This window comes from Hippocampus guttulatus, chromosome 2, assembly GCF_054856545.1.
Source record: "Hippocampus guttulatus isolate MCC_2025c chromosome 2, RoL_Hgut_1.0, whole genome shotgun sequence".
NCBI lineage: Eukaryota > Metazoa > Chordata > Actinopteri > Syngnathiformes > Syngnathidae > Hippocampus > Hippocampus guttulatus.
In genome coordinates, this window is record NC_141262.1 from 3205575 (window position 1) to 3226163 (window position 20589).

Consider the following 20589-nt stretch of genomic DNA (forward strand, 5'->3'; position numbering starts at 1 on the left):
ACATTCACGCTCACAATCACACCTAGGAATAATTTGGAGTGCCCAATTAAGCTGCCATTCATGCTTTTGGAATGTGGGAGGAAACCAGAGTACCCAGAGAAAACCCACGCAGGCACACGGAGAGCAGGCAAACACCACACAGGAAGGCCGGAGCCACAATCGAACCCTGCACCTCCGTACTGTGAGGTTGACGTGCTAACCAGTTGGCCGCCGTCCACAAGTTGATTTTTATTCAGGTAAATAAATCATAATATTGATATTTTGTTGGATGACGGAACAACTTCGAGAAGAAATTTGCTGTATTTTGGAAGACACGTGGACCAAAAAGAAAGTAATCAGTTTGACCTGAAAATAGGCTGGCAATTTTAAAAGGGTGCTTACACTTTGAAAGCACGTTTAATGGGAAAAAACAAATGAGACAGGGGCAATAGGAGGTAATTTTTTAAACAACATATTGTGCACTGATAACATGATTGTCTTCCTGCCTCTTTATGTAGTTGTTGTTGTGTTCCCAGAAGAGAGTTTATCTGATCGGGAATGTAAGTGAATTACTGTGGCCTATCTCTGAGTGGCAGATAAGCAGACAAGGATCCTTTCAGAACAATCGAATCTGCATAAAGGACATTTTTATTGACCCTCCAAGGCTCTCTGTGAAAGAAAGACAGACCAGATGACCAAGTATGGTTGTTGCTTTCCAGGATGTCACTGTATTTCTCTATTTCCACTGCTTCACGTCTACACTTCTATTGTTACGTTTATTCGGTACACAGACAGGCAAATAATTAATTGTGTGTTGGCATTATAGTTTCCAAGTTAGTGTGTGTGTTTGAAGAGTGACAGTGGAATTCATATGGCTCAGAGAAAACATCTTTCATTTTCAATTAGCCTGTCTTTCAATGATTGGAATTAGTTTTCTCAGCACATATTGTAAATAATGTAAATAAGTAAAATCATACCGGACCCTCTCCCACCTATTCCAAGCGTGTGAAAGGCAAGGAAGTGGACCAAACTCACCGCAGTGTTAATATCAGTCCAGTCAACAGTGTGTTTGGGCTTCTTGCCTTTAAGGGCCTCATAAAGAGGCCGCATAGTGCGAGCCGTTCCCGGGATAAAACGATGATAGAAGTTCACAATGCCAAGAAATTCCTGCAGGGACTTCACGGTGACTGGGCGTGGGAACGCTGCGACGGCTTCCACCTTGGACGGAGAGGAACTGCGCCTGCCTCCGTGACCCTGTGCCCCAAGAAGTCTATGGTGGAGAGGCCAAACTGGCACTTCGCAGGGTTGATGATAAGTCCGTGTTGACTGAGCCGTTGAAAAAGGGTTCGGAGGTGTGCCATGTGGTCTGTCGTGGAAGAACTTGCTACCAGGATGTTGTCAAGGTACACGAAAACAAAGGGAAGGTCCCGCAGCACAGAGTCCATCAGACGTTGGAAGGTCTGAGCAGCGTTCTTAAGTCCAAACGGCATGCGTAGAAACTCAAATAATCCAAAAGGTGTGATCACTGCCGTTTTAGGGATGTCGGGGGGGGGGGGGGGGGGGGAACGGGAACCTGATGGTAGCCCCTCATGAGGTCGACCTTGGAGAAAATCACCATGCCGGCTAGGTGAGCTGAGAAATCCTGGATGTGCGGCACAGGGTAACGGTCGGGCGTTGTCCCGTCGTTGAGCCGTCGATAATCTCCACAAGGGCGGCAGCTGCCGCCGGGTTTAGGGACCATGTGGAGAGGAGAGGCCCAAGGGCTGTTAGAGCGGCGGACAATCCCCAGGCGCTCCATGTTGTCGAACTCCGTCTTGGCCACAGCCAGCTTGGCCGGGTCCAGGCGCCGGGCTCAGGCGTAGACCGGTGGGCCCGTGGTGGCGATGTGGTGTTCCACCCCATGCCTGGCAGTCGCTGAAGTGAAGGTGGGCTGTGTGAGTGCAGGGAATTCGGCAAGCAGGCGGTAGAAAACGTCTGTGAGGGGGAGTATGCTGGAGAGGCGGATAACGTCAGTCGGTCCGAGTGTGCACGCGTAAGAACAGAAAGTGGCAGCGTCTATTAAACGTTGGTTTTTCAAGTCCACTAAAAGTCCATGAGCGCACAAAAAATCCGCCCCCAAAAGAGGTACATCGACACGCGCTGTAACAAAGTCCCAACTAAAGCGCTGCCCACCGAAGCACAGTTCCACGAACCTCATGCCGTAGGTGCGAATGGGGCTCCCATTCGCAGCTGCCAAAGGAGGGCCGTGGCTGTCAGCTACCATGTCGATCTGCGATGCGGGCAAAATGCTGCGCTGTGCCCCTGTGTCACAGAGGAAACGCTGCCCAGAGATAGAGTCGCAGATGAAAAGCAGCCCGCCAAAGTTGCCGACGCTCATGGCCACGAATGAGCGCCGGCCGCGGCGTTTCCCGGCCCGCCGAACGAGCACGGCGAGCGGCACCTCTTAGCCTTCGGTCCGAACTTGGCGTGGTAAAAACATAAACCAGTAGCCGGTTGCAGGTGAGGGACAGCCGCCGCGACGAGTGCGTAATTATCGGAGGCACTAGCGGCAGTCACGGGGAGGAGAGCCGCTGCACAGTGTTGCCGGCCGGCCAGGAAAAATTTATCAGCCTCCGCAGCGAGCTCTCTACAGTCAGTGATAGCAGTGTTAGCTAAAGCTGCCCTCACCTGGGTGGGTAACTGGCGCAGAAAAAGGTGAAGAAAAAGAAAGTCCGGTTTCTGCTGGCCTAGCAGCTCGAGCATACGATCCATTAACTCGGAGGGCTTGCCGTCCCCCAGGCCGTGGAGAGAAAAAAGTTTGTCGGCCCGTTCAGCGTCGGAAAGTTCAAAGGTTTTCAATAAGTGAGCCTTCAGCGCATCATATCGTCCTTCTGTCGGAGGACACTTGAGGAAACTCACGACCCTGGACGCCGTCGAACCGCCCAGCGCGGAAACAACGTAGTAGTATCTCGTAGTATCCGCAGTGATGTCGCGTAGGGCGAACTGGGCCTCGCTCTGAGCGAACCAAGCAGACGCAGATGATTCCCAAAACTCGGGGAGCTTGAGCGAAACAGCGTTCACGGACATCTTCGCTGTCTGGAATCGTCCAGCAAAAAACGTCGAGGGTCACCAGTGTGGAAATTGTAGAAACTCGAAGAAAGCGACAATTTCTCACGTTCGCACTCCGAGAGAGTGTGTCGTTTTTTTTTTATTAGCACACTAAAAAAATTCCCGCGCAACACGAGACCCGCCGAAGGTCAGTTTCCATAGAAACAAGCAGACTAACATGGCGGTCCTTAAAGGGACTGCAATTATTTCTACCCCGTTACCAAATGATCGTGAACTCTCTGACAAGCATATGAAACATTGCATTCACATGTTTGCAGTTGGTGGTGAATTATGTACATAGAAGTCACTACAAGATGAGCTTTAACCACTGAAAGACTGTGATGTTACACTTCTGATTAGCGACACCTGCTCTAGAGCCATGGTGTCAAGGCGGGTCATTTTGGGAAGTGATTAGGAACATTACGCTGTATGGACGGATCTAGGATGGAGCATTGTGGGGTGCTCATCTCAAAGCCATGATTCATAGAACATAAGCCGACTGTGTCACAGAATAATCGTAAAGGAGATGCCTCCTGTAACGCCTGCTGAAGCTATTCGTATTCTGCAATTTGACTTCAAGGATGTAGTGAAGACATCAAGACAGTATCACAGGATGATGCCATCCTCCTCAACAAACTGGAGTAATAATACTGTTACAGAGAATGTACAATATGGGTTCATGGCTATCTCAGTTTTGCGGAGCCAGGCAGCGCAAGAATTCTTTCCCATTTCTTTTCAGTCACAGTAATTGAGAACCTTTTCCTTTGATACCCTTGGTAATGTCTGCATTATTTTTCTTCAACATGTATACATGTTTAGCTTTGAAACCTACAGTATATGAATCTTTCTCTCTGGTTTTTCTTCTGACTTGTTCATTTTTGCCCCTGAACAATGTTCCCTTTAATTTTCCATGCGTCTGAGCATTCACACAAATTCCCCAAACATTCCTTGGACCAGGGTGAGCAACATCAGACATGCACCACCAGTATCCAAAACCTGCGATCATAACAAGGTACGTGATGGAGTATGTTATGAAAAAATAAATAAAATTACCTTTATATCAAAATAGAACCGATTGAATCGAGATTTATGACACAAATAAAATAGGCCCAAGTTTATTACTTTAGTTTTAGCTAGCACACAGCTTATTTTAAGCATAATTAATTAAGACAATCTGTATAACTATGGTCCCACATTGTCAACTCATAAATGATGGAAAAGATGTACTCCTAGTCACCTGACCTTTGAAAAGCACAGAAGAGCCTCTTTGAGAGACTCGTAATCTATGTCCAGGTTTGGACTTCCTGAATGGAGCGTTCGGCGCGTCACCTGCAGCCTCTCATCCGTGGTGAGTATGAGTGAATGTGTGTCAATTTCTGCATCAGACTATCGTAGAACCACTGTGTGTGCATCCGCGGTCGCACGACTGAACTCTAATGGAAGTGCGAATAGTGTGGTGTCCTGTTTGTAGATTAAAGTGGGGTGGAAATGAAGGAATGACGTGTGTGTTGCACGCCAGTGTCACTGTGTGCTGCATGGGTGAGAAAAGTGTGCAACTGCTCACGCGCGCAGCTTGGAGGGAACATTGCCCCTGGAGTGTCTGTCAGTAATGGTATGCATTGCTCAACCTGAGCCTCATTCTCTGTGAGGTTCTTTTTCAATGTTGTGTCTGTACTTTAGGTCACACACGAAGCCAGGCCTTCTGTCACCCTGTCCTCACTTTCACCGTCATCTTGCTCAACGATCAAATTCCTCAGTCCTTTTCAATTTTCTGCCCATATCAGCCAATGGAGGTTTCATAGGCATTTTCTCCAAAGATGGAAATTCTGACCAAATCTCAGAGTGATACCCTGTATTTCTTGAGAAAATATTGGCATTTGTCATTCTTGGGACCAAATCATCCAATGCTCCAGCAGTTGCCCATAAGTCTTGCCTCTGAGATGTTTTCCCTTTTTCACTATTTCCATTTTCACAGAATTTACATAAACTTAAGAAAAGGCAGATCGACAGACAGTGATAACAGTTTATCAAAAGTAGTAATAATCAAAATAATGCTAATTATAATGCTAATCATAATGATGATAATATATAATAACCCTGGTCAAAAAAAAGTTGCCTTTATGCAAGCACTTGTTTTAGTTTAATTTTGGGGTGCTGAATCGAAATTTGATCTGACTTTTTCCCCAATAAGTTCTATTTTTTTGCAAATCAAAATGTAATGTTTTGTGAGCAAGCCAACATTTTTGCAAAAAGATATTTCTTTCCGGGTTTATTGTTGGCCCTATAAATCTTTGATCAAAATCTTAAATGAATTAGTTAAAAGAAACAATACAAAATTAAAAACAAAATTTGGCAGAATGCAATTGTGTCTCAGTGATGTTGAAGAGACAGTTTTTTCTTCTGACAATCTAAAAAAAAGTCTTTTGGAAGACAATTTGGAAAAAAAAGTATTTCCCGCTGTTGTTGTTTTGAGAAATGACACAAAGTATACCATCTGCCTCCACTTTACGGTAGAATGTCAAGGGCCAGCATTTGATTGCAGCCTTGACCGGATCAGGGAGCCTTATTTTGAAGGATTACCGAATCGGTCAGCTGTTTTTTGTAGACACGTCACAAGGAAGCAGTGACAGCTCAGATGAAGGCTGAAGTGACAGCCGAAACTATCAGCTCGAAAAGAGTTTTTTCGTCACTGAAAAATGACCATTGTCTGATAAAGAAGAAACCTTAAACCTATTTCAACAAATAAGAAGACAAGATGAATGTCATAGCGCTAACCATTAGCATATTTTTCTCCAATTTAAAAACATCAGCTACACCGCCAGCACCTCCAGCAGAAGAGTCTCCAAGTGATGCCAAGATTTCAGTAAATATGTTTACTGTTGTAATCTCCGTGTCGAATATGTAAAGTAGAAATAATATTTACATATTTTAAACATGCTGGTACTGTTAAGGAATTATTCCGCTAGAAGTCGTAGTAGAACACTGTTGAGGAATTTCACCTTGCTATGAGAACTATTGGTTTCTGTCCTGAACATCCGCGACTTAAAACAAAGAATGTAGGGTGAAGTTGGGGTCCTATTTCCCCTTGGTTAATTAACAGCCCCCCGAGGGTTTTCTTGCCCCCACCACCTCGTAAAAGTCCCTGAAGGCTGTCAAGTGCCCTCGAAGAGGAACCCTAATCTCAAGATTTGTGGCCAGCAGCAGTGGTCTGTACTTTGTCATCATGTCAAGATCGCCTTGACTTTCTTTGTTTCTGATTTTTACATAAGGGGAAGGACTGCCCGCCCCTAATAATAATAATAATAATAATACGTTTTATTTGAAAGCGCTTTTCATCACACTCAAAGACACTTTACAAGAGCTTAAAACACAGGATAAAAATGTGCACTTAAAACAAGCATACATAATTTACAAAAGCACATTTAAATGAACAAAAAGCAAAGTGGGTAAAAGAGATTAAAAGGTATTAAAAGCATTGCGGAACAGGTGAGTTTTAAGGGATGATTTGAAGGATTGGAGGTCAGTACAGTTGCGGATGTGTTGTGGTAGAGCGTTCCAGAGGGTTGGGGCGGCGACAGAGAAGGCTCGGTCCCCCCAGGTTTTGAGCTTGGTCACGGGGATGGCGAGGAGGTTTGTGTTTGAGGAGCGGAGATTGCGGGAAGGAGTGTATTGGTAAAGAAGGTCGGAAAGATAGGAGGGGGCCTGATTGTGAAGGGCTTTATAGGTGAGTAGGAGCAGTTTAAATTGAATACGCTGGGGAACGGGGAGCCAGTGGAGGTTTTTAAGGACGGGGGTGATGTGATCACGAGTGCGGGTGTGGGTGAGTAGGCGGGCGGTGGCATTCTGGATGTACTGTAGTTTATTGAGGAGTTTGGAGGTTGTACCGTAGAGAATTCTATTGCAGTAGTCAAGGCGGGAGGTGATGAAGGCGTGGATGAGGGTTTGAGCAGCGTTGAAAGAAAGTGATGGGCGGAGACGAGAAATGTTTTTGAGGTGGAAGAAAACAGTTTTGGTGATTTGGGTGATGTCTTGGTCGAAAGAGAGGTTATTATCAAAAAGGCCACCGAGGTTGCGACAGTGAGAGGAGGGGGACAGGGTGAAGTTGTCAATAGTGAGGGTAAAGTTGGAGGTTGTTTGGGTGAGGGACCGAGGACCGATTATAAGCAGTTGAGATTTAGTACAGTTAAGAGTGAGAAAGTTTGTTTGCATCCAGGATTTGACATCTGAAAGACAGTTAGACAGGGTGGAGTGGGTTGTTGGGGTAAATGATTTGGTGGATATGTACAATTGGACATCATCAGCGTAGCAGTGGAACTGGAGACCATGATGACGAATGATTTGGCCAAGGGGTAAAAGGTAGAGAATGAAGAGAAGAGGACCAAGCACAGAACCCTTGGGGACACCTTGGGAAAGTGGGGCAGTGTAGGAAGAGCAGTTGTTTATGTGAATGAATTGTTTCCTGTCTGTGAGATATGAGTGAAGCCAGGTGAGGACTTTGTCGGTGATGTTTAGGGATTGTAGGCGAGAGAGTAGGATGGAATGGTTGATGGTGTCAAAGGCAGCTGTAAGGTCAAGAAGGATGAGGATGGCGAGTAGGCCGGAGTCAGAGGCGAGGAGGAGGTCATTGGTGATTTTAAGGAGGGCTGTTTCAGTGCTGTGTTGTGTGCGGAATCCAGATTGAAATTGTTCAAAAAGTTGGTTGTTGTTTAGTTAGGTTTTAATTTGAGATGCGACGGCACGTTCTATGACTTTGGACAGAAAGGGGAGGTTGGAGATGGGTCGAAAGTTGCTCATGATGTCAGGGTTGAGTCTGGGTTTTTTGATGATGGGGGTTACGGCAGCAAGTTTGAGTGAGGAGGGGACATAGGCAAAGTTGAGGGAGGAGTTGACAATGTTCATGACGAGGTGGGAGATGGTGGGAAAGCAGTGCTTGACGAAGGAAGATGGGATGGGATCCAGTGTGCAGGTGGAGGAATTCATTGTTGAAATGATATTGGTGAGTTCGGCTATGGAGACAGGTGTGAATTCAGAGAGAGGTGAAGTAGTTGGAGTGATGGATACTGGTAGGAAGGGACGGGGGGCAGGTGAGGTGGTGAGTGAACTGTAGAGGATGTCGATTTTGGATTGAAAGTGGGATAGGAATGAATTGCATTTGTCAACGGTGAAAGAGGTTGAAATATTGTCGCTGGGTTTGAAGAGTTTGTTGACGGTGGAGAAGAGAGCCTTTTGGTTGTTGGAGTCGGTGTGGATAAGGTTGGAGTAGTCGGTGGAACGGCTGGAGTGGAGTGCGGTCTTGTATAACTGAAGGTGATCGGTGTAGGCGAGGAGATGAACAGTTAAACCGGATTTTTATAGAGTCTTTCTTGCTGGCGTTTTCGGGTTTTAAGTTTGCGGAGTTCTGGGGTGTACCAGGGGGCTGAGCAAGGGAAGGAGACAGATTTGGTTTTGATGGGGGCGAGTTGATTGAGACAGGAGGAGAGAGTGCTGTTGTAGTAGTTGGTGAGAACAGTGGGGTCATGGGACAGTGGAGGAGGTAGTATGGACAAGTGGTTGAGGACGGAGGTAGAAAAGTCAGTTGGGGAAACGGATTTGAGGTTTCTGAATGATATGGTGCGCTTTACCTTGGGAATGGGGGTAGGGAGGTGGAGGTCCAGAGTGATAGCCAGGTGATCGGAAATGTTGAGGTTGGTGCTAGAGAGTTTTTCAATGGTGAGACCGGTGGAATAGACCATGTCCAGAGTGTGACCGTGGGTGTGGGTGGGGAAGTTGACATGTTGAGTGAAGTTAAGGCAGTCCAAAAGGTCAAGAAATTCAGAGGCATGTTTGCAGTTGGTGTTGTCGATGTGGAAGTTCAAGTCGCCAAGGAGCAAAATGTAAGGTGAGATAGGTGAAAGCTGTGTGACAAAATCTGAGAAGTCTGATAAAAATGATTGAATGAATTTTGGGGGACGGTAAATGACAGCGATGACCAGGGGGGAGGGACCAGGGAATTTGAAGGTGATGTGTTCAAAGGACTCAGTGGGTGAGGTGGATATAGTGCTGATTTTAAACTCTATTTTATGGACTGATTCCACCCCACCACCTCGGCTGGTGAGGCGGGGCTTGTCGATGTAGGTGTAACCAGGTGGGGTGGCTTGGTTGAGTGAGAAGTAGTCCGGGTGTTTGTGCCAGGTTTCGGTGATAAAGAGGGTGTTAAATAGAGCTAGTTTGAGGATTTTGTGGTGTGTGGGTGACAGTGAGGATTGGGGGAGTGGGCGGAGGTTGGTATTTGATATTTTAAAATATTTTCTCTTGTTATTATAGTAGTGAGGGTGTCTGGCTGTGATGATGGATTGAATGGGGTAGATGGCAGCAGGATCAGGATGAGACAGTGACAACTGGGGCCTGTAGGGGGGACTATGGCAAGCTGAAGTGCCGGGTGTTGGTAAAGTGGAGCAAGGGGAAGGTGCAGGTGTGTGATTTGTGATTAGTCAGCTTGTGGAGTGGTGGACAGCATGCTGGACATTTGCTGCCAGTATTCTGTTGCCTAATTTGTTGGGGTGAAAACCGTCCGCCTTTAAAAGGGATGGACAGCGCCAAAATATATTAAAATTGTCAATGAAGCCCACATTGTGTGTCCTGCAGGCAGTTTGCAGCCAGGTGTGGAGGCTAAGAATGCGGCTGAAAATGCCTATGCCACGGTGCGGATAGAGTGGGCCGCTAATGAAAATTGATTTCCCGGTCGAGTTAAGGAACTGAAGAAGTTTGTTGAAGTGACCTTTGGTGATTTCTGACTGCCGGTGGGATGCATCAACGCAGCCAACATGTACAATAATTCGATGGACAGATGGTGGGAGTGGATGAAGCAGGCTGGGGAGTTTTGTGAGGATGATGGGAACAGTGGCTCCGGGGAAGCAGTGTGTTGTTGCGTTGAAGAATCTGAGGTTTCGGGTTATGGAGTCGCCAACAATCAGGGTGGTCGGGGGAAAAAGGGGGCGAAGTGGACAGGCAGGTGAAGGGAGAGTGGATCCTGGCGCAGGTTTAGTCTGTGGCGGTGAAGTGGAGGGGGAAGTGCGTGGGAGCAGACCAGGGACAGTGCGCTGCGGGGCCGGAGTGAACTGAGGGATAGAACAGCGGTGAGCAATGGAGGAGAAAGGGTGGACAGGATTTTCTGATACAGGCTCGTGGGGGGTGGAGCTGGACATGGACCTGGGCTTGGGCTTGGCACCCAGTCGTGCCCAGGTGTCATCTGGATCAGCGAGTAGCAGGGAGTCTTCAGGTGCAGGATCAATTAACATAATTAACATACTATGCCTATATATACGTGTGACTGTAGTTGCTCGGGGCTTCCTGATGAAATCTGAGACTCACAGGAGCCCGAATCGATTCGTGTTGTGTTGTGATAAACTGAAGAAAAGCGGACGTGGTGTTGGGTCTTCTTCCACCCTATAGAGAGATAAAAGAACCTGTGTCCAAGGAGGGCCAAGAGCTAATTGATAGCTCCCCCTCCTCAACAATTGGCGTCACGAACAGGGATCTCTCTGGAAAAAGACCGACACCGGTTTCAGGACCTTCAGACTCAGGCAGTAACCAAGGAGCGCTCCACTATAAACAGGTAAGACACACCTGTTCCTGTTATTACGGGCAAAGTGTCAAGATTCGGCTTATGTCCAATAAAGACCGATCAAATCAAACTGCTCTGAACCTGAATGTGTTGAACCAAGTATAGTGATTGGATTTTTGTAGGTGGCAAATACCAAATTGATAATGAGTTTCAAAGGATTTATATGACTATGGAAAAAGGAAGTACTGTACAGGAAAAAGGAATTAAAGAGTTGGTGTGAGGTATATTCAAAATAATATACCATCCAAAATTTGCCACTGAGTAGTAGATAACTGAATTGGCACAGTTATTGAGTCACCAAGTAGGTGGTTTAAATTAGGTAGAACCGCTGAGTCGTAGGTTTGGCTAGTAGCTGACGAGCAAAGACCAGACTGAGTTAGTAGGCAATTAAAAAATTAGTGGTTAATTGCTGAGGCAGGTCCAGGTAATTTTTATTTTTCTGGATGCTGTTAAAGTGTAGGACTGACGACTGGAGATCGGGGTCTGAGTAAACGGCTGTATTTCTAGGGCAAGTTAGGGACAGCTCCATTGTTACAATTGGAGAATTACGTGATGTCACACAGTCCATAAGGGAGTATATTGGACGGTGAGTATGATAAAAATCTGGTGAACGGTAAGATGGACGGAAGGCCTGAAGGCAAGAAAACGGTTGAAATACCGTCTGGTGGTAAGTAGGAAAGAAAGGAAGGCGAATGCATTGCGCAGAGGGGTAAGTAAAGCGAGAAAACAAGGTTTTAAGAATAAATTGTAAGAATAAGACAATAGTTTGAAATATAAAAAGAAAAAGCTAAGTAAAATTCAATTTGAGCTATAATAATACTAATAATACATTTTATTTGTGGGTGCCTTTCTAGGAACTCAAGGACACCTTACAACAAGCAGTTAAAATCATGAATACAATGTTAAGAACAACATCAAATAAAATAAGAAAAAATGCAACAAGAAAAAAAAAATGGCTTTATGGTCCGAGTGAATAGGCCTGTCTAAACAGATGTGTTTTGAGGCTGGACTTGAAATGTGTTAATGAGTCGGTATAACGAAAAGAACGGAGCCGGTGGATGTTTCTAAGATGATAATATGCAGAACGAGTGATGTGGTTGATATGTGAGTGGAAAAGAGAGGGTCAAGTTGACAAGTAGTGGTTTTTATATATATTGCATTTCATGGGCGGCTTGACCACTGCCTTCGACATTGGAAAAAGAAAACATTAATAAAAAAAGTAACACAAAGTTATGATATGATAAACAAGGCAGCGATGATGCCTCCTTCACTGCATGGGGTGAGGAGCGCTAAAATTATGACCCCACTACAAGCGCCGAGTGGTCATTTGTACATAGACAAGGCAGGAGAAATTGGAGCGGATGGTCAATCTGCAGGCAGAGAGACCTGAGCTCACCAGACACACGAAAATGTGTCTATATTCATCACAATCGCAGACACTGTTGTGAGGTTTAAAGATATTGAGTGAATTAAAAAAAAATTATAAACGTCTTTTAACAGAGGGGCACTTTAATCATTGTGTAGGCTCCCCAGGGGCTCTTCGTGTAAGCACAAACCTACAGGAAGGGGGGTAACGCATTCTAGCCATTTTACTGGCCCCCACCCGAATTCATTGTGTGCCAAGCTTCCTCCTGATCTGCCCAGGGTGGTTCATAAACAATTGCTAAAAGTAGAAAAATGTATGCAAACTAAACAGGATAATGAAAGCATGAGTGTTTGGGATGCGACCGCTTTTATAAGTAATGAGACTGAATCGGCTAGGCAAATGTTGCTGGATTTGCCTTAAATTGACTATGACATACAGTTGTGGGCAATAGACTGGCTTAAGAGTAAGTATTTACCCAAAGAGATTATGGACCTTTTAGAGGGAATAGCCTCTTGCAAATTGACTAGGTTGAATAATAGAAAATCAGACGCACTGAGTTCCCTTTATCCAACTCCATTGTCTCCTCTACAACAATTGGCGTTTGATTTGCTATCTGAGGTACACCCAATGACTTATTTGGTTAATTGTATGGATGCTTGGGTGACTGTCACAGGACAGGACCCCAATAGTCATCCATTGAATCAAGCTTTGTTCAGGCAAGCAGTGCTGGGGGGTTGTCCGTCTGATGTGCAGAAAATGATGAGTAACTCTCCCACTCTCCCCACTTCAGATGACGTGAACTGGCGAACTCATTTCCTATATTATATGCAGCAATCTTGAATGAGATCCAAGGAAGAGACTGAGAAAACATCCAAGCTACAGAACGACTTTTTGAATTCACGAATACAAGAGGCTAAGAGAGCCTCCAGTAATGCATGCAAAAAAGAGAAACTTGGGAGATCTAATCAAATGTCAATCAGTGTCTCTCAACAGGCTCCACCACGGCTGATCACACCCCCACCGCAGCTCCAAGCCCCACCTCAACATTACGGCCTGCCCACAAGGCAGGGCCGAGACGCATGGCTGGGGGGAGGTCCGAGATGGGAAGGTGGGCGTGGACGAGGAAGTCACGGGAGCCAAGCTGGCTGTTTCATTTGTGGTGATGTGAAGCATTGGACACGGAAATGCCCGCACCGCCGGCACCCACCTATTCATCAATCAGGCTATGATCAACAAGCTCTGACTCCTCCTCCACAAAACCAACAACAATGACAGGATACGGCACCCCCACATGGACAATACCCATCTGCTCCATGGATACCTGAATCCCCAACAATAGGGATCACCGCTGGCCTCACTGAAAGACTGTCATGAACCTGAACATGCTGGACCACACTTGCTCCCAATGCCTGCTGATACAAGGCTGACTATTGCTAAAGTCAGCCGATGACCCACCACTGAACTCTGTCTTCCAACAGTATCGGCTTTGGTCTCCTTAGACTTCCTCCATATGACCTTACCATCCGCTGATCGGTCCTTCCCACTGCACAATGCTTTTGACAAACTAGAGAATGAAATTTATCGCATGGCCTGGTTGGATGAAACACAAGGCAATTTATTTAATGTTCCCTCCTCCTCAATTATTGTAGGTCCTGAAGGGTGTGGCAGCCAGAGTGGACCTGTCAGAGGATCTCATCTCATTGACTGGTATCTAGCCTGACATGGCCGCGCTGCTCATACTGTTTTTGCCGTCACTCAAATATACAAAAATTCTCATTCGTACACATTTTTCTGTAATCGATTTAGCTAAGGTTTTTTCCATATACCACTTTCAGAATCGTATAGGGAATTTTCTCATTCTCTCACCTTGGAGTTAAATTTTGCTACGCTCGGTTGCCCCACGTATTCAATTTTGTCTTCTGGAATTTTTATTCAAGTGCTTAAACAGCTACTCTACTCTTTCCAATCACCATGGCGTTGTACTTATTTGTTATGGTAATGTTCTTCTCGGTGCATCATCTAAGATTTGCTGTTTGGAAGCCGCAAGGTGACTCCTTTGACGTTTGGCTTTTTGCAGTTTCAAACTATCGCATGGAAAAATTACAATGCACACTGCTTTTATATTTTTGGGGAGATTGAACACATCAGAAGGTACAGCGATGCCGGTTTCTCTTGTGCGGCCTGGTCTAGCTGATTTACTTGGATGTTTCCGAAAAAGAAGGCTCTGTTTCTGTAGTTCTTTTTCAGAAAAGAGAGGGGAACGTGAATGACAGGAACGTGAACAACAGGGAAGTAAATGACTAATTTTGACGAATTTTGACATATGTCAGCATGCAATTGGACCCAATTGAACAAAAACATTCAGCATGCATCAGATATGCGGCAGCATGACTCAAATGTTTTTCAAAAAACAACAAAAAAAAACAGCAGCAGGAACATCGATTCAACATAGCGTAAAAAAAAAAAAAAGGAAAAAAAGAAAAAAACTTAGAGAGGCTCTGCTAAAACCAAAAGAAGTAGTTATTAAATGCAGGGCACATATTAGAAGGACTTTTCCCACGTAAAGGTAGGAAATGACAAAGCAGACTAGATGACTAAAGAGACAGCAGAAGACGACTTGAGTTAGTCAGTGATGGTAGTGGAATCAAGAATGGGAAAATGTATGTTTTCCAAACTAACAACCTTATTTCAGACCAAGAGAGGGTATCCCGGAGGAGAAGAACTAACCGGGTGGCCAGGGATGAGACTGGTTTGTATCGGCATGAAATTAAGATATCCTTTATTTGTCCCGCAATGGGGAAATTACAATCAGACTTCAGAAAGGAAAACGCTGGGTAGGGAGAGGGAAAAAAAACACGCTCGAACTATCCTCTTCTGAGGATAATTTAAGTCCAGGATAAAAAAAGACCCTAGCACATAAATAAGCATATGACAGTTACAACAAGTCACAAGACATAACATGTAATAAGGGGGAGGATGAATGGGAGGATGACCAGCTGCACGGCACACATGCGCTCTGCAGATCGAACCACGTCACGGGGGAAAAGAATCGGAGCGATGAAGACGGTGATAACAAGGATGTGTATGCGCGTGTGGTTGTCCAGTTGTGTATGTGTATGCGTGTACAGGTCATAGCTGCTTCGTCGAGGTCTGCTCATCATGAAGACAGTCCCGGCTTATCAGTCCATGGCCGAGAAGGAGGGGGGTGATGGTGGGGGCCCTAGATTCCATGTGTACTTCCATCCAGGGGAAAGGCCAGATAGCGTTGTTAGTTTTGGAGGGACGGCCGCCAACAATTTCAGATAGCCTTGAGTCCGTGGTCTGTACCTCTTCACTGGCGCCGATCAGCCCGAATCCGAAAACTCTTTCCGCAGCGCGGATTCCAACTCCTCCATGTTGTTGTCGATCGCGCGGAGTCGCTCCAAAACTGCAACAATATTGCGGTTGAGCTCAGTCCCCGCTTGAGTCTGAGTGTTGGACATTCGCGCCAAACCATCCAGAATGACCGGCAGACTCTTCACTTCCAATAAAGCCGCTCCCGTCGGTTTAATTTTGCGATAGAACAGAAAGCTGCCAACACCAAACAGCAGCATACCTGTTATCAAAAGTCCAAAAAATTTTGTCGATTGCATCGAGAGACCAGCCAACTAATTCCATGATTAGTTCTTCGGATGAAAATACGGTAGGAGGCTAGGAAAAAGTTAGACAAAGACAGCACAAAGACTAAGTGGCAAGCAGGGAGAGGGTGCGGGGTGGGGGCAGGAGCTGTGCGAAAAAGCGTCCGCCTTCGTCGAGAGCCAAACAGAAAGGGCAGCAGAGTGACCATAAAAGCCATAAAAGCCAGCCCCGCAAATCCTGAACCATGAGTTTAAATAAATTAATAGAATAAGTATTGGTTAAGAATACATACCAGAGTCAATGCTCCCCAAAAAGCCTTATGAGATAATTGCATTCAGCAAATGATGAAGATTTAGCAAAGCTTAGAAAACGCTTAAGGGAATATAACACTCCTTTTTCTTTTCTTGACTTTTCAGTCATTACTAAAGTGACATTATTTAGAGGACCAAAGATATTAATCAAATGCTAAAGCAACGCTTATGAAACTGCTTTGAGTGAAGAACTTTACCTTATGACTATTACTTTATCTCCAAGTAATATCATATGATGTGCAACAGATGTTAAGGTTTAAGAACCCAGTGCTTACGGGAGAAAAAGTAAGCATTGTGTTGATGTATATACATGATAACCAAGCTGCAGAATGCTGCGTAAAGAGACTGTCTATCATTGGGAGGCTGAACCAGCACACAAGAGCTGTCCCCGGTTGACACAAGTAGAACATCAACCGGCTCAAACCAGAAAGGATTGCACAACCTGTCCTGATTCAACCTCGCCTGGGACCTGAGGTCCCCCCAACCGGTTCAAACCAGATGAAGATGGCCCGGGATGACCTCCCTCAGCCTTGCTTGAACTGTGCTCCCTCCTCCTTGCCTGGGAGGAGACAGAACTTCCCTCCTCCTTGCCTGGGAGGGCCCAGAACCTCCCTCCTCCTTGCCTGGGAGGAGACAGAACTTTCTAGAACAACATGAGATCACCCGAAAATGAGATCATCATGACTCAGCAACCCTGTGCCTGGGAGGAGATAGAACATTCGAGAACGAACATGTGACTTTCGGTTAGGAAACTCCCCTTGCGGGGACCGAAGCTTTAAAAGGAGATGTATTGCGAAATAGGGTGCGGTCCTCCGTAGGCACTCCGGACCGAGCGGTCCTGCGTGATGGATCGTCTCACTCCCTTTTTCTAAGACTTAGAGGAACTCAAGGGGAATGGGAGAACGGAGTGAATTGAGGATCTGAGAGCCGGCGGGCCGGACGATGCCCAACGGCACCAGCACAGATCTCAATCTCCGGAGAAAAGGATCCGGGGGAGCAGGGGATCGAGGAATTGAGAGCTAGCGGGCGAGATGAGCCCACATACCTCGGTCTCTGGGGGAACTTCCCCATGAGCGGGGAGGCTTCCTCCACCCGATTCCTCTTTCTTATCCCTTTTGGTTCCCTATTTGAGCTTCCTTGTTAAATCCCCTCAGTGTCGCTGTAAAAGGCGATCTTTCTCCCTTTTTTCCACCTAAACCTGAATTTGACCAGAATTGGGCATACCACGATGACCCCGAACTCTGAGATTCGCGGTGGAGACCTGTCTAAGATGGGATCTTGTGAAAAAATGTTACTTTTGCCGGAGCGGGCTCGACCGAGGCCGTCCTGGGATTGGTAAGGAAATCTTGACCCACTAGACACCTAGCGTTCTTCCCAAAAATTTGTTAAAACAAAAAAGAATAAAACATAAGCGATGAAATACAGAAAAACCTCAAAAAGGAAAATTAATTTGATTACTAATCAGGCAAGTCGAACCTCGGAAGCACTCTGGGACCTGATCAATCTGCGAAAGGCGATCCGATGATAGACACTAAAAAAGAGAATAGCTTCAGAAATACGTTTACGGGAAAATGTCATTGCGTAAAAATGATATACCCTTTTGTTTTGTTGAACTTTCCCGTTTACCATTTTTATATCTTTGATATCTTTCAATTTTTTATCCTTTTACTTTTCATCGCGGACATATTACTATTTTTCATTATCTAAGAGTGACTTGGAATTAAAATTGTAGTCAGCGTTAAAAGGTTGGAGATGTTCTTTTTATCATCATAACTGTGTATAATAAACCAGCCGGCTGGCTGGTCCGCGTTATGTGAGAAAAGAAGAGTGTCACATTAAAAACCCGTTGATTGAGTCCTTGTCTTAATCCTCTCACGATAATCGAAAAACTCTACCATCACACCCTCCTATGAATAAAAAAGTGTGAACGGCAAGGAAGCTCCGAAGATCGATGTCTAAGGACCTCCGTATAAACTTCCATCGAACTAAATTATGTATCTTTTACTCCGGCTTTAGGTTAAGCCCAAACCTATAAAAATGAAACATAAAAAAACAAACCCGAATGACTGTAACAATGGTGATTAAACCCTACCTAGGTGTGATACCAATTGCAACAGCATAAAAATGTATGAGAGTGAGCTGCCGTAAAAGCACAGTATTCGCTCCGTTAGCTCTCCGACTCTGAAAAGACGATTGCTCGTCGGGTACGAAAAGATGGAACGAAGGAAGATCGGGTGGACTGCGCAAAATCAGTTTTGTACGAAACGGAGGCAGTTAGAACCTAGGCGAATCTCTCTCAGTGGTCGGCTCGCGAAATAAAGGGAAAAACGGTGAGGAAGACAGGACGAGGCCTTGGGTAGTGAAAAGCGGTGAAAATTAATATCCTTTTCTGCCCCTGTGGCACTGACCACGGATGCTTCGGACTACGCGGTGGGGGCGGTGTTTGAACAGTGGGTGGACGGTACCTGGCAGCCTCTCGCTTTTTTCAGTAGGCAGTTATGCCTCCTTGAGCGGAAGTACAGTACTTTCGACCGTGAACTGCTTGGGATGTACCTCGCCATCCGCCATTTTCGGCACATGCTGGAAGGCCGCCGGTTTACAGTTTACGTCGACCACAAACCGTTGACCTTCGCCATATCCAAGGCCACAGAACCATGGTCCACCCGACAGCAATGCCAGCTGTCCTATGTCTCCGAGTTTACTACAGACATTCAACACGTGGCGGGGAAAGACAACTGTGTTGCTGATTGCCTCTCCAGAGCCATGGCTGGAGCGGTCCACCTGGGTCTCGACTACGGCAGTATGGCGAAGGACCAGGCTTCCGACACCACAGTGCAGCAGTGCCGGTCGTCCACTACAGGTTTGCAGCTGAGGGACATGCTCCGGCACCGCTTTGCTCTGTGACGTCTCCACAGGCACCCCTTGGCCAGTGGTTCCCTTGAGCTGGCGACGCCCGGTTTTCGATGCTGTCCATGGACTCTCTCACCCGGGGACCAAGGCCTCTCAAAGACTGGTGGCAGCCAAGTTCGTGTGGCACGGCCTGAAGAAGGATGTCACCTGACATCATCGGGCGCCGACAGGTATGGCAGCCTCGGTCACACGCTCCCTAGTATTATCCCTGTTTTTGTCATTTTCGTTAGTGTTTGGCGACCCTGAGCGGCTTACTTACACGAGGGAAAAGTTGCTGCGCATTGGGGAGTCTACGCTCGGTCTTTTTTCACCAGCACGCGAAAACCCACAAGGTTTTTCGGAGCTAATCGCGAGCGGCTGCGCTGTACGGAGCATGGAAACGCCGCCGGAGGAGGGGGAAGAGAGCCGGCGTGCTCGTCAAGCTCCGGCAGCACGGATTTTGAACCCCGCTCCCATCGATCCATCTTGCTAATCTACGATCTCTGCCAAACAAGATGGATGAACTTCTTCTCCTCACAAAGACCAACAAAACCTTTGCATGTTCTGCTGCGCTCTGCTTCACTGAAACCTGGCTCAGTGACCGCCACCCGGATTCCGCGCTACATCTACCCGGCTTCCGCCTTCTCCGAGCCGACCGCGACACGCAGCTATCAGGGAAATCGAAAGGTGGTGGGATTTGCTTCTATATCAACAAAGAATGCTGCACTGATGTCACGAAGCTCGACGCACACTGCAGCCCGGACCTGGAGTCGCTGTCTTTAAACTGCAAGCCATTCTACTCGCCACGTGAGTTCACCTCCTTTTTACTAGTCGGTGTTTACATTGCGCCACAAGCTAACGCTAACACGGCGATACAAACGCTAGCCGAACAAGTAAACAAACTCGAACTAAAATACCCAGAGTCACCCCTGATAATTTTGGGCGATTTTAATAGAGCACATCTTAACCGTGAACTTCCCAGATATAAGCAGCACATCGACTGTTTCACCAGAGAAGGCAACATTCTAGACCACTGCTATACAACAATCAAAAATTCATACCGATCGGTCGCCCGTGCAGCTTTGGGTCTTTCTGACCACAATTTAATCCACTTAATACCTACATACAGACAAAAACTCAAATGTGCTAAACCGGTTGTTAAGACTGTGAAAAAATGGACAGATGAAGCAAAGCTAGCTCTACAAGAATGCTTAGACTGCACTGATTGGGGCGTCTTTGAAACTTCAACGGGCACACTGGATGAATACACAGACACTGTAACATCATGCATCAGTTTCTGTGAGGACATGTGTGTACCAACGAAGTCCTTCCGCTCCTTCAACAATAACAAGCCATGGTTTACTCCCAAACTCAGGCAACTCAGGAAAGAAAAAGAGGCCGCATTTAGAAGTGGAGATCGGGCACTGTACAAACACGCCCGAAACCAATTGACAAAGGAAATTAACATCGCTAAGAGAAGCTATGCAGAGAGGCTGAAAAAACAGTTCTCTGCTAACGACTCTGCATCTGTATGGAATGGCCTGAAAGCAATCACTAACTATAGAATGCCACCCCCCACCCCCAAACAGTGAACAATAAGGGTCTTGCTAATGAACTAAACATGTTTTTCTGCCGATTTGAAAAGGTCACCCCCATTTCCCACACACAACCACCTCTACCAGAAACCACTCTACCTACCCCCCCCCCCCCACCCTCTTTTTCTCCACTACAGATCC

At 46.2% G+C, this 20589-nt stretch overlaps 1 protein-coding gene across 1 annotated transcript; it reads right to left on the minus strand.

Moving 5' to 3' along the window:
* Positions 1–1157: 1157 nt before the first annotated feature.
* LOC147208243 (uncharacterized) lies at positions 1158–17035 on the minus strand. Its single transcript, XM_086106099.1, is given in 7 exon segments — positions 1158–1451; positions 1553–1830; positions 2152–2299; positions 2647–3054; positions 6643–8367; positions 8688–9450; positions 17010–17035. Coding segments are annotated over 7 exon segments (3642 nt in total).
* Positions 17036–20589: the final 3554 nt, after the last annotated feature.